Here is a 19,130-nt window from a genome sequence, read left to right as displayed (position 1 = left end):
AGGAATGGCTACTCTTTTCATCATTTGTTTGCAAAAGGAGAACTAGAGAGAGAGAGAGAAATCCATCTTATACATGAAAAGCTTACAGAGAGATGACAAAATAATGAAAATAATAATAAAATAAAATAAGAGAAAAGTTTAGAAGAATGTGCTGTCTATGCTTGATTGCTAAAATGAAAGCATCAGATCAATTTGAGAAGAAGAATATTCCCTCAGATCTATGATGGAGAACCTCTATCAAAACCAGCGCACTAGCTGAGCATAATGATGCTTAAGCCCAAAAGTCAGAACATAGTTCAAGCACAGGTCATCTTGCTTAACAAACAAGCCAAGCAAACTTTGATCGAGCTGCTTGCAAGCAGCTTGGCTCTTTTTTTAAACCTACAGTACTTGAGAACAGCTCTTCACATGTACCTACCACAAGCAAGAAAAGAGTTGGAAGAACAGGTTTTGTAGCATTATTCTAAATAAAATCAGAAAGATCAAAGGTAAGAGGCACTAAACACTTTAGAAAACTGAACCCCAACCAAAAACTAAAAAAAATCCCAACATCAAATATGGACAAAAAATCCTTAAAACTGCAAAGTTGTAACTTCGGAGGCACTTAGTGAAGTTTCAATGAACAAACAAAAAATAAGCCAAAGAAACGTCAGCACTAAACTGCAATTAGGGCTATTCACTCAAAATGTAACAAAATTTAATTAACAAAGATTTTTTAAAGATGTCATAGATATAAATCTTTTAGTAGCCACTAACTTTTTCACCAGACATGCCAAAGGAAATCTTTTAGTCTATGTGTGGCTTACAAATAAAAAAATAAAAAGAGTGGAATGAATAATATATTTTATCCATTGCAAAGACCTAAGGGTTTGTATGAATCAAACTACAAATTAAGGATCAAACAACTGGTGTGGTGAGCATAACGGTCACAATGCTGTAGAATAAATTGAGCATGTCAACATGAGATACTTACATTTACATAGAAGAAGGTAAGAAGGCACCGAAAAAACAGTTTAAGGAAAGACATGATTATCATATTGAAAGGATACGTAAGGCACAAGAACAGAATTTTCAGGGACGAAATGGTTTTGTAATCCTGTTCCATCATAATAAACCGAGCAGTGAGATAAATCAAATGCTCAGGGTTGGGAAAATAACGGATGCCTTTCAGAGAAGTATTGGATAATGACTACTCGAATATGTTTCTCTATAATGGTTCATAATAAACTTCACACGAGGATTCATCACCACAAATGACAATGACATTAGTAGATTAAAAAAAAAAACAATAAAAACGCAAACAATTTACACATCACCTGCCTGGCCTCATTTCAGAAAAGAAATACAGAAGAATTTCTTGAACAGGGTTCAGATCAATAGCAACCACCAGAACCAGTGCCAATTATGTAGAAAACTGCAGCAGAATATGCAACATTCAGTCCACATCCACAAACGCAGTGCAATCAATGTCTTGCAGGGTGATATTCCCCATATATAAATCGTTTATGTGACAAGAACAGAGAAGGAGGCATTTCCGATTGAGACGTTCATGAATTGCACCCATCCCTGGGATCCATTTGTCCTCAACAGATGAATTCACATTCAAACGGTTCTGCAGTAACCGTACCCAATAATAAACAGTATCCATTATGTCACAGAAATGACCGATCAGGAACATTAAGGCTCATCAGAAGCCAACCTGATCAAAGCCAAAGATAAAGCCCTATCAACAGGCCTTGGATCCGAAATATTTTGATCTCCCATCATTTTAACCTCTCTTTCTATGGGGAAGTACACTTCTTCATTTCCTTTAAAATCAGAGACCTTCAAATCTTTAGTGTAATGCTTAATGGCTTCACGCTTGGTTGATTCATGCTTCTCTGCTAGTGTCAAAATGCAAGAGAACCTCAAGTGATAAGTTACTGCAGTTTTAACCATCTTGAAGTTGTGACAGCAGCAGAAGAAATCAAGCCACCTTCTCCCTACACCTGCATACCACTTGATAATATCAGTATCTTCAAGAGCAATGAGTAATTTCATTGATCCAAGGCGACCCATGTTATTTGTAAAACCAGCCATGTTGACTGCCTTCCTGACAAATTCTATTGGTGCATCAACTTTCATACACAGCCTCGTCAAATCCTCAACCGTGCTCTTGGCATATTTTCGTTCCTCTTCCTCCTCCACTATCCTTTCTTCTTTCTCTAATGCCTTTCTAGCTTGGACCGGACTCAAATACTTGTCAACTTGCTCTTGGAAGTTGGAACTTATCATAAGCATCAACCAGATCTTGGGGTATTGATCTCTAATGTGCCTTAAAGAGAGAAAATCGCTTGCTGTAACCATCTGATGCCACTCCCAACGCTCTTCCAAGAAATCTTGGACCACTTCATCAGTCCGAGTTCTGAAGATTTCTCGAACCTCATTTTCAATTTGAAAGTCAAATTTAGACCCATCACTTTGCTTCAACTTCTTAAAAACATGCTGCAATATCTTCATCCCCAGTATTTTCTCCGTCATGGGAGGATGCAAAACTGAAGGTGGAACCGCCTGTAGTTCCATTCTTAGATAACTAATGTTCTCAGATACTACACTATGTATTGCCATTTTCATTTTATCAACCCTCAAAACTAACCTACCTTCTAAATATTTCAAAACCCAATTCTCAAAGTCCAAGGTCAACATCTTCGACCTCGATGTTATCACTAATATTCATCCAAATAGATGACCACATACATCTTCACTGGCTTATAAAACAGGCCAGACATCCAAACAAGCTGCTCCGATTTAAACTTTGGATTCTCCTGAAATTTCTGAAGGCGCGTATCTTGAATTTCTTTATCAAACCCATTAAAGTAAATATTAATCAAAGCTTTCTTGAGGAAACCCCCTTCCTAAGTAACAACCACCCAATTCAATTCTCACCCCCTCACACTCAAACAACCTCTTTATTAAACCAATCAAAGAACCATCTTTTATTTTCTCTTCAATAAATAAACACAACATCAAACCTTTCTCTATCAAATGAGACACTAAACCACCAACTAGGATTCTCTACCGAGTTCATAAGGTACCTAGTGGCGGTGTGGTGTCCCATACTGACACGCCCACCTTAAGAAAAAGTTACAAACCGCTCATCATACAGAATTTCCAATACCAACCTAATAGCTTCAATCAAAACCTTTAGTTTCAAGTTGGGCAAGACCAAGGACTCACCTTTCTTTCTTGAGGGTAGCATTGTGACACAACAAGCCTCAATATCGAACCAACTGTCGCAGAGCTGACTGCCCATTTCTTCGATGTCGAATCGCTTTGAGACTGAGTGGAGAAGGGACTACGAGTCAGTCAAGGGAGCTGAGCTTGAAACCATTGTTGGGTTGTGGAGTGGTGATGTTCTGGTAGGCAGTGAGGAGGACAGTGGGCAAAGTGATGACGTTTGAGACAAGGTTGGAGAACTTGCCTTGAGAGTATTGGGTGAGAACTAAGGCTTGGAGGGCTGAATTCAAGTGGCTTTATTCTTCTGAGGTGAATAAGCATTGAGACAATGAGAACTAAGAAGAGAGAAGTGGAAGTTTTGGATTTTGAAATTGTGCCTGAGTTCGAAATTGGAGATAGTAGCTGGCCAGATTTTCGCAAATAGCAAACTTTTTTATTTGTTTTTTAAATTACGTTTTTATATTGGTTTTATAAATAAACTCTCTAGTCTCTACTGTTCAAAAACCAACGTAAATGTTAAAAAAGTAATGTGTAATGAAAAGAACTTTTAGCTGATAAAAAAAGTGGTTAAAATAGTCAAATATTACGTTTTGGCAAAATTTGTAACAAACTAGTACTATTTCAGAAATATTTAGTAATTTACCACTTTTTTAGTACTCGAGTTTTACAAAATCGAGTTCTAAACAATACTCGAGTTCAGTGAACTAGAGTTCTTAGTGAGTCATCAGCGTGGCACTACTAACTTGAAATTTGTGTAATTAAAAAAAATAATGTGGTACTCGAACTTTATACAATCGAGTACCTTGTTTTTTTTCTTCTTTTTTTTGGGGCTTGTGGGTATGGTTCCTGGCCATCTTCTTTGACAATTCATGAAGAACATTTAATGCAAGCTCTTACATTTCTTCACGCATGAAACTTCTTGAATATCATGCATCTTCCTAACATGGGTATGCAAGCCATTTAATAGTTTGTTGGCTAATGTCAAGCCACTAAGTTTGACTATTCAAGTCATTCCAACAGAAACAAAAAGTAGTAAAAAAAAAAAAAAACAACAACAACAACAACAAGGTACTTGACTACACTAAGTTCGAGTATTATAAAGAGATACTCGATTTCAATAATATCAAGTACCACATTATTTTTTTAAATTATACAAATTCCAGATCAACAGTGCCACGCTGACGACTCACTAAGAACTCAAGTACTAAAAAAGTGATAGATTGCTAAATATTTTCTGAAATTGTGCTAGTTTGCCACAAATTTTGCCAAAATGTGGTATTTGGCTATTTTCACCTTTGCATTCTTCCAAAAAATAATAATAATAAATTTATGAGTTGCATACATCCACACATTTACCTCATAAATGGAACGGTCTAAACGTGTAATTTTCTAAGCGGTATGGTGAAAAAATTAAAGTTAATATGCTCTCTTATTAGAAATTGATATTATTTTAACCATAAATGAATGGTATAATTGTTAGCTGGTAGGTGTACTAAGATTTTAGTCTCAAACACATCCCTAACCACACGAATAGCTTGCTAATTCCCAAACCCTCAATTCTTTCCCTCACGAGAAAGGCATCCTACCTTTTCTATTTATGAAAATTGTACATTTTCTATTTATGAAAATTAGTGTATAGCCTCCTGTATATGCACGGGTACAATTAAAAATTAAAAACAATCACAATTATATGGTTTTTTTTTTTTTTGAAAGGACAATTATATGGTTCAAATTATATATTTTTTGAAAAAGAGGTTCAAATTATACCTAATATTAGCTTACACTTTTTTTTTAAATCATACACTTTTAATATATGTAATAGTTTCTCATTATATATAGGGAAAATTATACTTTACCCACCTGTGGTTTGCCTGAAAAACACTTTGCCTACCTATGGTTTAAAAATTGACACTTTACCCACCTAAGGTAAGTTTTATTTATCTGTTTTTCTTGTGGCAACACTTCAATAATAAACACTTTACCCCCATCCATGAAAATTGGGCACAATTTGTTGAATAGAGGTTCAAATTATACCTAGTATTAGCTTACACTTCTTCTTTTTTAAATCATACATTTTTAATATATGTAATATTTTCTCATTATATATATAGGGAAAATTATACTTTGCCCACCTGTGGTTTGCCTGAAAAACACTTTGCCTACCTATGGTTTAAAAATTGACACTATACCCACCTAAGGTAAGTTTTATTTATCTGTTTTTCTTGTGGCAACACTCCAATAATAAACACTTTACCCCCATCCATGAAAGTTGGGCAAAATTTGTTGAATAGTATCCTTTAAGGAAAATTTTAGGTGAATAACATGCGTTTGAAGTAATTTAGTTATGTAGATTATTTTTTGAACTCGAGTTTATCAAACCAACCCAAAATCGAGTTTGGCAAACTCGAGTTCCAAAATTTGTTGAATAGTAACTTTTAAGGAAAATTTTAGATGAATAACATGCATTTGAAATAATTTAGTTATGTAGATTGTTTTTTGAACTCGAGTTTATCAAACCAGCCCAAAATCGAGTTTGGCAAACTCGAGTTCCAATTGATAGTTGTAGGGTCTCGATTTTCAGTCCAAGCCCAAAACGTATGGGATGTTGGCCCAATGAGCCCAATACAATAAATTTGTAGAAAGTGGGTTGAAGAACTAGGTCCTAATGAATTGAACAATGGATAGGTTTAATTTGAATGACTGTCAAACACAAATAAGAGATTTGATCTTAATATATTTTCAGTCTGAGGAGGTCCTCCTTGTATAAATTAATCACAAATGGATGCAAAGATAATTTAGATTGCTACAGTCTTTTTTCTCTCTATTTCTTGCCCTCCTCTTCCATGAAGAGCCTTTCACATTATATATCCTCCTTTAGACCATCCTCATCCTACACTTGTCGATCATCCGAGTCCTTACTTGAGTACCTGTCCCATCAGACACCCTCTCTGGTATTCTGTAAGTTGTGGTAGCCAAGGTAGCACTGTTCAGAGGTTTTCTCCACATAAATGCGATCAGAAAAGTAGCTGCAGTGCATTTAATGCGGTGGTGGCAGCTTTCCCTTAGATATTTTTAGATTTCCTTCCTTTTCGTACATTCATAAGGCATGTCACTATCATTGGAGCTTCTTGGAGGATCACTTTATTTGCTGGAGTACGTACTTTAAACTATATTCATCATATCCGAGGAAGGGCTCCTCCTCGGACCACTTTTCATTCGTTCCCCACTTATGAGACTTTAACTGGGAACTTGTAACAACTATTTGCTCCTCCTCAAACCTATCAATGTCTTCGGACAAAGGCCAAGGCCCAACTTATGGTTTTGGGCCCTTTATCCCTACAGTAGTCATCTGAAGTGGATTTAAAAAATAAATAAATAAATAAAAACCTTGTGGAACTCAAGTTTAGTAAACTCAAGTTCTAGGCCCTTCTTTTTCACTCCTCTTATGAAGCGTCCACCGCTTCTTACTTCCATGTTCCAACCGCTTCTCACTTCCAAGTTCCAACAAAAAAAGTCAAGCCTATTTGAAATTCGAAGCATTGGTTTGAATTTAGTCTGTATTTGGTTTCACTTGTCAAAAAGCAAATGATTAAAGCCGAACCTTTTTGAAATTTGAAGCACTGACTTTGACCGAAAATAAAACAAAGCGTCCAAAGAAATAGTGTGTTAGTGTTTTGTGAATTAATTTTTACAGTCTAGAAAAAAACAGTTTACATAACTAAGAGCCCGTTCGGTAGCAATGTTTAAGTATTGTTGTTCAGTTTTCAATGTTGTGAAAATACGTGTTTGAATGTTACTAGGGACGGAGCCGGGACTTGAAGTTGTGGGGGCAGCTCTTATGGTTGGCTTTACTGCTTCTTTTGCTAGGTAAAGGTTGTTTGTTTTGAGTAAAATTGGTTAATTATGCTTAATTATTTTTAACTTTACTATTGGTAATTTTTGTTATTGCGCTAATTTTTTTGGGCTTGTATATTTTGTTTTAGATTTTAAATCTATAAATTTTTTAATGGCCTTTAAATGAGAAAAATGCTAGAGCTACAAATTCTTTTACAAATTGCTTATATGGCAAGTGATTATTGGCAAGTAAAAAAGTAATGTAAGTGGTTATTGTAGACTGTAAAGAAGGTTTGCAGAAGATCCCAAGAGCTAGAATACAGCATTGTTATAGGGAGTTAAACAAGTGTGCCGACACTCTTGTTAGAAGAGGCGCCTTACTTTCTCAAGATTTTGTAATTTTCCATTTCCCCCTAGTTGATGTTTCTCTTTTGATTAACCTTGATGCTGTTAGGACTATGTATGAGCGTCAATGCTCTTTTGTTGATGTTTTTAAGTTTATGAAATTATCCTAATTACCCAAAAAAAAAGGGATGTAAGTGGTGGGTCCAAATGCGAACCAATAAGACTTTGTACCTTAAATATTTGTAAAAATGTTGTAAATAAGTTTGTGTCTATAATATTACTTTAAAAAGAATCAATGATATTGTTAAGAAGGGTAAAATGTAATTTTATTGAATAAAATTGCTAAAATTAGTATTTGTGTGTATATATATATTTTAATAAAAAATTTGGGGGGGGGGGGGCCATTGTCCCCCCAGTCAATATATGCCTCCGCCCTTGAGTGTTATAGAAATACATGTCAGAAGTGTTAATGTTGTTTAAACACTGTAAACTGTTGTTTAAATAACAGTACCAAACAGCTCTTAAATAACTTCAAACACATGTTATTCACCTAAAATTTTCCTAAAAAGTTACTATACAGAAAGGAAAACAGAAAGGGCGGGTTCTGATTTTCAAACTTTTCTTCCAAAAAATTCGTTGTGTCATTAATCTTGTACCTTTGTTGGGTGATACAGAGACTAAATTGTTGCGTGTTGCCAGAAGAATCTGTCTATATTGTACAATTGTCCTTCCTCCAAGAATATCAAGCGTTTATTATTAGAAATTAATTCCACATTAATGTCTTGATTATTGTACTGTACGAAACAATGGCTTCCTAATAAAATTCTGGATTTCAGTCCAGTATGGGTGTGTTTGGATTGAACTTATTTTGCTGAAACTGAAAACTGAAAACTGAAAACACTGTAGCAAAATAATTTTTAAATGTGTGAATAGTGCTGTGGGACCAATTTTTAATGAAAAACTGATAAAAAATGAAATTTGTGGGTCCATGAACAGTGCACGGACCCACTGATGGACAGAAAAGTAAAAAAAACAAGGCCAAACAGTACTGAACAGTACTCTACTGTTGCGCTTATCCCCTGAAACGCGTGTAGAAAAAAAAAAAACGCAAAACGCAAAAGTAAAACTCAGACGTGGATCCAAACTTACACTATAGTTGTAATATAAAGATGTTTTGCGTACTTAGAAAATTATTTAAAACCTTCCAGCCTAGATCTGTGGCCTGCGAGCATGGTTCACTTCACGAAATGTGGCACCTAATAATGATTTTTTGGCACCTATCCCACACCAGCAAAGCCTATGAAAATTGAAAAGTAAGGGGAGGAAATGATGTGTTTGTGTGCGGAAGAGATATTAAAAGTAAGAGGAGGAACTCAACAACATTACTCAATACTAGGACCTGTTTGGTGAGTGAGTTCAAACTCACATTTTCACATTTTAAATAACATTACACACTTTTTCATCTACACGTATTTCAAAAAGCTCCAAACAACAATTTTCAAACTACTCTACCAAACACCCCCAGTATTTTTAATTTTAACAAGAATAATATTATGATTGTTCTTAATTTTTTACAAAACCTAACTTTTAAATCTTCTTTTTTCTTCATTTTTTTAGTTTTTTTTTTTATATATATTTTGAGAGAAGAGAGATATAAAAGAATAGCAAAATAAAAATTTACTCATATTTTTAACAGATGTGAATAACGGAAGACAAACAGAGTTTACCTCTGGTGGGTAAAGTGTCAATTTTTAAACCATAAACAAGCAAAGTGTTTTTCGGGCAAAACACAGAGGGTAAAGTGTAATCTCTCTCTCTCTCTCTCTCTCTCTCTCTCTCTCTCTCTCTCTATATATATATATATAAAATTTAAAATTTAATTGATTTTAAATTCTTCGGCTTTTGCATTCAATAATTCACTTGCCACAAAAATAAAAAAACTTAGATGAACATGTGGTAGAAAATTGGACTCAAGTTGAAATCTAATTTAAAATCTAATTGAATTTGGACTCTTCGATTTTTACACTCAATAATTTTTTTGGCACAAAATTTTAAATTAAATGAGACACGCAGCGCAAAATTGAAAATTCAATTAAAATCCAATTGGATTTTCTCTAAACTTTGGCTATATATATATATATATATATATATATTATGGGGCAAAGGAATTTGACAACTCCAGCTCATTTTATACTGAGCCCAAGACCCACGCCGAGGAGGGAGAAATGGCCGAGGACGAACAAAGAAAGCCCAAATAGCCTAGAAACGTTGCCGAGGACAATCCCGTTCTCGACATCCCAAATTTCTTGTAATATTTCCTAAAAGGAGCACTGAAATTTCATCACTTTCAAAATTCTAGGACCTCTCCAAATTCTCTCCTTAAGTCTTCTCTCTTTTCATTTGCAAATTTCAGATTGGATTCGACGCATTTTCAAAATTACGCAAGTCTGGTTGGGGATCAAGTTATTTTTTCTTCCCTAATTTATTTTCTTTTTAATCGTTTTTCAGTTCTAAATTTCTAATTTTTTTAAAAAAAATTGCATGCAGATCTATTTTTCTAATGGCTTTAGTGGACATTGAAACGGACTCGTCATCCTTCCCAAGTTCTTCTTCTGCTGCTGCCCGACGGAAGTATGATGTCTTTCTCAGTTTCAGAGGCGAGGACACCCGCTACAAGTTTATGGGTCATCTATACGAAGCTTTGATCCAGAAAGGCATTTTCACCTTTAAGGACGATGAAAAACTCGAGAGAGGAAAACCCATTTCACCAGACCTGTTCAAAGCAATAGAAGAGTCGAGATTTGCTGTAGTCATTCTCTCTGAAAACTATGCATCGTCAAGTTGGTGCTTAGATGAACTTGCAAAGATCATTTGCTGCAAAAATGAGACGGGAATGACAGTTCTGCCTGTTTTTCACTACGTGGAGCCATCTGATGTGCGGAAACAAATGGGAACTTTTGCACTAGCATTTGCTAAACATGAAGAAAAGGAGAACAAAGAGAGGGTGGAGAAATGGAGAGATGCTTTGACACAAGTGGGAAGCCTTCGCGGATGGCATTTAAAGGATCATTGGTAATTTAACTTGACTTATTTATTTCTTTTAAATATTCAGATGACCCACTTCATAAATGTAACTTTGTTTGGAACCTTAAGCAAATCTACATACATGTTTATTCTACTTCTTTTAATTTTTTTTCCTCAGCGAATCAATTTATATATTTTTGTTTCAGTCAACAGAATTAAACTTTAAATATGTATCGTATTCTTTGTGTGACCTATTGGTGGCTCAAACTCAATGCATTTTGTACTTTGTTCATTGCAGGTCTGAGATAGAAAACATCAAAGACATTGTGGGATGGATATCGCTTCACTTGAAATATGATGCATTACCATACATTGCCAAGGACCTAGTAGGAATAAACTCTCGAATGGAGGAATTGGAGGCGCGTTTAGCTTTAGGGTCAAACGATGTTCGCTTTATAGGGATTTGGGGGATGGGGGGAATGGGCAAGACAACTCTTGCTAGAGTTGTTTATTATATGGTTTCGATTAAATTTGAAGCTTGTAGTTTTATTGAGGATGTTAGGGAAAAATCTGAAAGAGATGGTTTAGTTGGACTACAACAGAAACTTATTTCTGATATTTTGAAGGAAAAAGATTTGAAAATTAGCGATAAGTATGATGGAGTTATCAATATCAAGAATAGGTTATGTTGTAAAAGGATTCTTCTTGTCCTTGATGATGTAGATAAATTGGACCAATTGAAATTCCTAGTTGGGGAGCATGATTGGTTTGGTCCGGGCAGTAGAATTATCATAACAACAAGGGATGAGCATGTGTTGAAAACACATGAAGTAAATGAAATATATGAAGTTGATGGATTGAATGGTGAACATGCTCTTCAACTATTTTCATCAAAAGCCTTTAAAGGCAAACATGTCCAAGATGATTATTTAGAGCTGTCTAACCATTTTTTGAAATATGCTAGAGGCCTTCCATTAGCTCTTGAGGTTTTAGGTTCATTTTTGATTGGAAAAAGTATTGCTGAATGGAAAAGTGCATTAGAGAGGCTCAAACAATTTCCTGAGAGAATCATTTTCCAAGTACTTAAAATAAGTTTTGATGGACTCCATGACACAGAGAAGGAAATATTCCTACATATTGCATGCTTCTTTAACCATAGGAGGAAAGATAGTGTAGTAGAAGTATTGGATAGTCTTGGCCTTTACGCTGTTATTGGATTGAAGGAACTCATTAATAAATCTCTCTTGAAAATTGATAGTGCAAATGATTTGTGGATGCATGATTTACTTGAAGAAATGGGTAAGAACATAGTTTTTCAAGAGTGCCCTAATGATTGTGGGAGGCGTAGTAGACTGTGGAATAATGAGGATATTGAAAACGTGCTGAAAAAAAATCAGGTAAGAATTTATTTAGAGAATTTGAGCTCATTCCTTACCTTCTTGCTCAACAAATTTGATATTTAAATATTTATGCTAATAAGATATTTCACAATTCACCAATTCCTTCTTGATTATTAGGGAATAGAAGCAGTTCAAGCAATGTATATTTTCTGTAATTATAATATAAAAAAAAAAAAGGCGTGTTGGAACCCTAAGGCCTTTTTGAATATGTACAATCATAAATTTCTTAGAATTGACTGTATTTTCCATGGCCCTCAACATCTTCTGAATTCTTTAAGAATTCTTGATTGGATGTATTATTCTTCAAAATCATTGCCATCAACTTTCTTGCTAGATGAGCTTGTTCTACTTTGTTTGCAACAAAGCAACATTGAACAACTTTGGATAGGAAGAAAGGTAATTTTGTTATTAAGTATCCTCACAACTTTGCATTGAAATTTCAATAAATTGGACACTAGGAAGCACATTGACTTGACTTCTTTTTTAACTTTTTTTTTTCTTTTAACAGAATTTTGACAAGTTGAAATTCATCAACATGACAGGATCAAGCCTAATTTTGAATTCATTCCCTACCTTCATGTTCAATAAATTTGAAATTTGAATGGTTATGCTAATAATATATTTTTTTTTTTGCTAATTTTCAATTCCTTCTTGAATATTATTAGGGAACAGAAGCAGTTCAAGCTATGAGTATGGGTAGTATATTTCTTGAAGAGCAAGGGGGAACTTGGAACCCTGATGCCTTTTTGAAGATGTACAATCTTAGATTTCTTGAAGTTTACCAAACTGTCTATGTCCCTACACATCTTCCTGGTGATTTAAGAATTCTTGATTGGGTTGGATATCCTTCAAAATCTTTGCCATCAAGTTTCCAGTCAGACAAGCTTGTTCGACTTTGTTTGCAAGAGAGCCATATAGAAAAACTTTGGATAGGAATAAAGGTAAGCGTGTTATTAAATATCTTAAAACAACTTTGGATAGGAAGAAAGGTAATTGTGTTATTAAGTATCCTCGTAACTTTGCATTTAAATTTAAATAAATTGGACACTAGGAAGCTCATCAACTTGACTTCTTTTTTAACTTTTTTTTTCCTTCTTTTAACAGAATTTTGATAAGTTGAAGTTTATCGACTTGTCCTTCTCCTTGAACTTGATTATATCCCCAGAATTGACCGGAGTCCCAAATCTTGAGATATTAAATCTTCACAATTGTCAAAGTTTACGTGAGCTTCACCCATCCGTTGCATTTCTTAAAAAGCTTGTTGTTCTTGATCTAGCTCGTTGCACAAATCTAAGTTGTCTTCCAAGAAATTTTGAAATGGATTCCCTCATTACTCTTGATCTTTATTATTGCTCAATGCTCAAGAAAATTCCAGAATCTGTGGGAAACATGGAATGCTTACAAAGTCTTAATTTGAATTGCACTCCTATTATGGAACTACCTTCATCAGTTGGAAGCTTGATTGGTCTGACTTCGTTGGATTTAAATGATTGCAAAAATCTTGTGTGTCTTCCTAGCACCATTTGTAGTTTGAATTCACTTGAATGTCTTGATCTTCATGGGTGCTCAAATATTGACAACTTGCCAGAGAACTTAGGGAATCTCAAAGGTTTGAAATTTCTTCATTTGAGTGGAACAGCTATAGAAGGGTTGCCATCTTCAATTGAACGTTTGACTAGCCTTACTTCATTGACTCTCAAAGATTGTAAGAATCTTGTGTGTCTTCCTAGCACCATTTGTAGTTTGAATTCACTTGAATGTCTTCATCTTTGTGGGTGCTCAAATATTGACAACTTGCCGGAGAACTTAGGGAATCTCGAAGGTTTAAAATTTCTTGATTTGAGTGGAACATCTATAAAAGAGCTGCCTTCATCATTTAAACGCTTGACGAGTCTGACTTCATTGACTCTTCTTAATTGCAAAAAACTTGTGTGTCTTCCTAACATCTTTTGTGGTTTTGAGTTATATGGTTCCCTAAATCTTTCAACATGCTCAGGATTTAAAAACTTTCCAGAGAACCTATGGATGATTGAAGATCTAAAGAATCTTGATTTGAGTGGAACAGCTATAGAAGGGTTGCCTTCTTCAATTGAACGTTTGACTAGCCTTACTTCATTGACTCTCAAAAATTGTAAGAATCTTGTGTGTCTTCCTAGTACCATTTGTAGTTTGAATTCACTTGAATATATTGATCTTTGTGGGTGCTCAAATATTGACAACTTGCCGGAGAACTTAGGGAATCTCGAAGGTTTAAAATTTCTTGATTTGAGTGGAACATCTATAAAAGAGCTGCCTTCATCAATTGAACGCTTGACGAGTCTGACTTCATTGACTCTTCTTAATTGCAAAAAACTTGTTTGTCTTCCTAACACCACTTGTGGTTTTAAGTTATATGGTGCTCTAAATCTTTCAACGTGCTCAGGATTTAAAAACTTGCCAGAGAACCTATGGATGATTGAAGATCTAGAGAAGCTTAATTTGAGTGGAACAGCTATAGAAGGGTTGCCTTCTTCAATTGAACGTTTGACTAGCCTTACTATATTGACTTTAAGATATTGCACAAATCTTGTGCACCTTCCTAGCACCATTTGTAGTTTGAAGTTGCTTAATTCCCTTGATCTTTATGGATGTTTAAAATTTGTCAACTTTCCAAAGAACATAGGAAATATGAAAGGTTTGGAGGTGCTTAATTTGTGTTGGACAGCCATAAAAGAGGTCCCTTCTTCCATTGTTCTCCTTAAAAATCTCAAACACCTACATATTCGTGGATGGACATTATCTGAATTTTATTCTCAGCCAGCAAGTAGTCTTGAGTCGATGGGCCCATTATGGACTTCATTATTTTCCCTGCCAACAAGTCCTGATACAGAAAGAATATTATTGCCTTCATTTTTATATTATTCCCTACCAACAAGCTCCAATTCAGTGGGCTTATTATTGCCTTCCTTATCAGGTCTGCGTTCTTTAACATATTTGCGTATTAGTGACTGCGATCTTTGGTCAATACCCAATGACATTGGCTGCTTGTTCTCTTTAGAAATCTTAAATCTAAGTGGAAATAATTTTGTTTCCCTTCCTGAAAGCATGTCCCAACTCTATAATCTTCAAAGACTCTATTTGGAGGGTTGCAAGAGACTTCAATCTTTGGAAAATGTTCCATCAACTATTAATTTTGTAATTGCAAACGATTGTATCTCACTGGAGAGATTGCCTGAACTGCAATTTTATCCTTTTAGGTCAGATCACTCTCATTTGAATTTCCAATGTCTCAACTGCTTCAAATTGGTTGACTATATTCAAAGCGGTGGTAACATGTTTAAGGTCTCTCTCTCTCTCTCTCTCTCTCTCTCTCTCTCTCTGTTCCTAAAATTATGCCTTGTATATTTCAGGGACTAACACATGTTATTATTCCTGGAAGTGAAATTCCGAAATGGTTTAGCCTTGAAAGGCAATGTGATAACATACAAGTGTCTTTTGCCGGGTGTGATAAGCTAATGGGAATTGCGTTGAGTGTTGGTTTTGTACCCAATGGATCACGTCAATATTATAGTGATTGGCAACTTTCATGTTCTTTTCATGTCAATGGATTTAAAATTGCATATTTCGTACAATCTTATTATCTTACGACAAAATATGGTAAAGTTGAATCACCTCACCTTTGGTTCCTCTATTTGTCCACTCACCATTCCGTCTCCAATTGGGGCAAAATATGTAGTCACATTGATGCCAACGGATTCAGTCAGCTCGAGATTAAAATATTAGTCGACAACGTGGAGGTGGAGAAAATTGGGGTTCATTTGGTATACAAGCAAGACATTGAAGATTCCAATGAAACCATGGTACAGTGCATCAACAACAGCAGCACATTGTATGGGGATTTGGGTGTAATCCATCATGATATTGATAATTCAGACATAGAAAGTAGTAGAAATAAGCAAAGCCATGATGTGGATGATGGAGCTGGATCTAGTGGAGAAGGCTACTCTGATAAGGAACCACAGCCAAAGTGGATTCATAGAGTCCGAGAATTTATGACTGATTCTGAGGATTTGAGTCAAAGGGAAATTTTTGACTTCTTTGCTAGTAAGTTATTGTTGTTCTTCTTACTACTTTACAAGTCATCATCATTTTTTTAGTAATATATACTATCATTTTTATTTTCAAATGTAAACTTCAAAGTATTGTGCTAGTAGTACCTTAGCATTTTCTGTTAACACGCAGCAAAATCAGCCCAAACTCAAAAATTAAAATCATACCATATCACTTTTCTTTTTTTAGGTTTTTCTTTTTTTAATTAGGTTGGAGTAATAGAAATTTTTCTTGTTGTCTTGTTTGGGAACTTTTATTTATTGGAAGTAGAGGATGAAATGTCCAAGAAGCTTGAATCCATTCACGGAGGGAAGAGCAATAGTTATCATGACATTGAAGATTTCAATCAAACTATAACACAGTTAAGCATCAACAGCAGGACACTCTCTGAGGATCTAGGTGATCACTGTCATGATCTTTATAATTTAGCTGCAGAAGGTAGCAGAAATAAGCGAAGCCGTGATGAGGAAGATGGGGCAGGACCTAGTGGAGAAGCCTACTCTAACGACGAACCACATCCAAAGACTTGGAGGATGTATGGCGTACTCTAAACAATGCAGTATTAGGAATGTTTCAACTTCTTTGCCTGTAAGTCATCATCTTTCTTCTTGCTATTACAGTTAAGTCTTGATGTTCTCTTTTATTTTTTGGGGAGGGGAGTCCAATGAATTGAAAGTGTGGGTTTTGATTGTCAGGTTTAAATTCGCATGATAAAAAATTTCAATTTGTCATATGTACAAATTAGAGTGTTTCTTTTAGATTTTTACCCCTGTTTTTGTACATATGCTAGCTTTGATAGAGATAAAAAAGAAAGTTCAAAGTATTATGCTAGTTAACATTACCTTTTGGCACTCACATCCCAATCACCACAAGCTCAAAATTAAATTCATCCTGTATCACTTTTTTTAAAGTTTTTTAATCAGGTTTGAATAATACAAAATTTTCTTCTTGTCTTGTTGGGGCACTTTTATATATTGGAAGGAGGGGATCCAAGAAACTTGAAACCTATCACAGTGGTAAGAGGGAAGGTTACAAGAGAAACGTTGAAGAATTAGTCAAGGAGGGTCCCTCCTCTCAAACTTACCTTGGCACTCACTAAACTGGTCAACAATCAACTGAGGGTTCCTTTTTGTTGCATGTGCCAGTGTGTGTATATATGTGTGGCTTTGTTTAATTGGTTTTATAGAGTTTAAGCTGTGGCATCAGTGTAGAGAAATTAAAGATTCTCTCGTCCCATGCTTTTGTGTTATTTTGTAATCTCCTATTTTCTTAGTGAAATTTTCTGTTAGACACCTTTCGTGGATGTAGGCCTAAAGCCGAACCACGCAAACCTTTGTGTTCTATGTGTGATTGTCTTTTCTATTTCTATTTTGCATAACATACTGTTATTTTGTTACACACAACAAATAAAATAAGCTACTATTTGTTTGTTACACATAACAAATAAGCATAAATGCTTCCACTAACTCAACAGTTAGTGATTAGAGCAATGTCTGCTTATGAACTGAATTTGCTTTGTTGTAATGATTGAGTGCCCTGTTGGGCTTGGAAAATGTGGTTGCAAATGTAGCTGTTTGTACTTTGGTAGCAGAGAGGAGAGGTTGTTTGAGTCTTGTTTTTGCTGGGCTGTTATTTGTGTCCAGCTTTGTTTGAAGTTTTTTCTTCTAGTTTTTTGATAAATAAAAATTAATTATTTAAAAAAATCTCCTGAGGTTTGTTGTATTAATATATTTCTCTTGGACTTGGTTCCGCTAGTGACAAACAAAATGCCCAAGAACCTTTAGTGATAGGATGTTACATTTTTTGTCATCTTGAAGTTGTGAAAGCAGCAGAAGAAATCAAGCCACTTGATAGTATTATTATCTTCAAGAGCAATGAGTAACTTGATCATCCTAAGCAGCCATCTAAACCACCTTCCAAACAAGCTCTATTGCTGCATTTCACACAGCCTCATCAATTACTCAACTGTGCTCTTAGCATATTCCTATTTCTATTCCTATTCCTCTTCCTCCTCTACTCTCATTTCTTCTTTCTTGAATGTCTTTCTAGCTAGAAACAAACTCAGTCTTTCTCTAATGTCTCTTTAATGCGCCTTTGCCTGCTGTAAGAATCTTTTGCCATTCTCAATAATTCATTCAAAAATTTTTAAGGACTTGTTAATTTTGAATTAATTAGATTAGTCAAACTAGGTTGTATTTCTAATACCCCTACACTATTTTCTTTCTTTCTATGTTTGAATAGAGAAAAAAGTCTGCAGAAGAAATTATCAATTCCATTTTGTTCAAGTTATTTATCGGGATGAATCATCCCTCCATCCACCTCGACCTAAATTTCAGAATGTTTCACTAACTTATGTTTGATATATAGTATTTTCCGCCGATACGTGAACAAAACATTAATTTTTTTTTCTTTGTCATTTTTTATTTAAAAAGTTTTACTCATAAAATATGAAATTAGAATTTGATTGTTTGATTTGATGTCATTACTATGAGAAATTTGAACCCAATGATTAGGAAGTGGTAAAAATAATGTCATACTAAGCTGATTGAGCAATTTAAGTTATTGACTTGATTCATCATAAATTGGTTTTCTTGATTTGATAATTAAAATTTGGTCCTTGCAAGCTAAACTCTTATTCAACCTAAATTAATTGGGTTTTTGTTATGTAATGAGATATTATAAACCTCTTTGTTGAGTAATAATGATGTTAAGAATGTGTATTATTTGGTAATATATAACGGTTGAATCTTTGAATGAGCATTATTTAGGACCTTAGTCAATGTATAAAGTTTTCACAAAATGACATCTTTTCTTTCAGCTATCCCATTTTGTTAACGCTTGTGTGGAAAAGAACAATAATGGATTATGCCTTGTGAAGTACAAAATTTATCAAATTCAGTTGAAGTACATTCACCTAGAGGTCGAGCCTTGGTACAATTGCAAGGGAAGTTCCAGAGTTCAACCATTTTTGCTAGAGCATATTTATCTCCAAAGTCACTTGGGATTTTAAGTTTGGTTGAAATTGTGTTTCCATAATGGCTTTAAAATTCTAAAATATGACATACTTTTGATTTATTTTGTAACAGATACAACCATGTAAACTATTGAAATGATCAACAAAGCTTAAATGGTAAAGAAAAGTATTTACTGATGTGAGAGGTGCTAGCTCCTAGACATCAATATGGACTAGTTTAAAGGTGCAGAAACTTTGAATTCAGAATT

At 34.7% G+C, this 19,130-nt stretch overlaps 2 protein-coding genes and 1 pseudogene across 3 annotated transcripts; 2 read left to right on the top strand and 1 right to left on the bottom strand.

The window, feature by feature from the left end:
* Window positions 1-111: 111 nt before the first annotated feature.
* Window positions 112-4,150, bottom strand: LOC115966932 (annotated as a pseudogene).
* Window positions 4,151-9,700: 5,550 nt separating this feature from the next.
* On the top strand, window positions 9,701-15,109 carry LOC115966930 (TMV resistance protein N-like). Its single transcript, XM_031086057.1, has 6 exons — window positions 9,701-9,845; window positions 9,943-10,467; window positions 10,718-11,816; window positions 12,485-12,760; window positions 12,924-14,501; window positions 15,056-15,109. Exons 2-6 carry the CDS (start codon window positions 9,956-9,958, stop codon window positions 15,107-15,109), a joined length of 3,519 nt encoding a protein of 1,172 aa, XP_030941917.1. The 5' UTR covers window positions 9,701-9,845; window positions 9,943-9,955.
* Window positions 15,110-15,278: 169 nt separating this feature from the next.
* Window positions 15,279-17,270, top strand: LOC115968946. 2 transcript variants are annotated; one of them, XM_031088489.1, is made up of 3 exons: window positions 15,279-15,902; window positions 16,179-16,496; window positions 16,890-17,270. In XM_031088489.1, the coding sequence occupies exons 1-2, from the start codon at window positions 15,314-15,316 to the stop codon at window positions 16,457-16,459; spliced, it is 870 nt and encodes a 289-aa protein (XP_030944349.1). In that variant the 5' UTR covers window positions 15,279-15,313; the 3' UTR covers window positions 16,460-16,496; window positions 16,890-17,270. The 2 variants fall into 2 exon arrangements, with proteins under 2 accessions (XP_030944349.1, XP_030944348.1); XM_031088488.1 differs by having other exon boundaries at window positions 16,176-16,496.
* The last annotated feature ends 1,860 nt before the right edge of the window (window positions 17,271-19,130 follow it).

This window comes from Quercus lobata, chromosome 11 (assembly GCF_001633185.2).
Source record: "Quercus lobata isolate SW786 chromosome 11, ValleyOak3.0 Primary Assembly, whole genome shotgun sequence".
Classification (NCBI taxonomy): Eukaryota; Viridiplantae; Streptophyta; class Magnoliopsida; order Fagales; family Fagaceae; genus Quercus; species Quercus lobata.
This window is presented reverse-complemented; position numbering and strand designations above follow the sequence as displayed.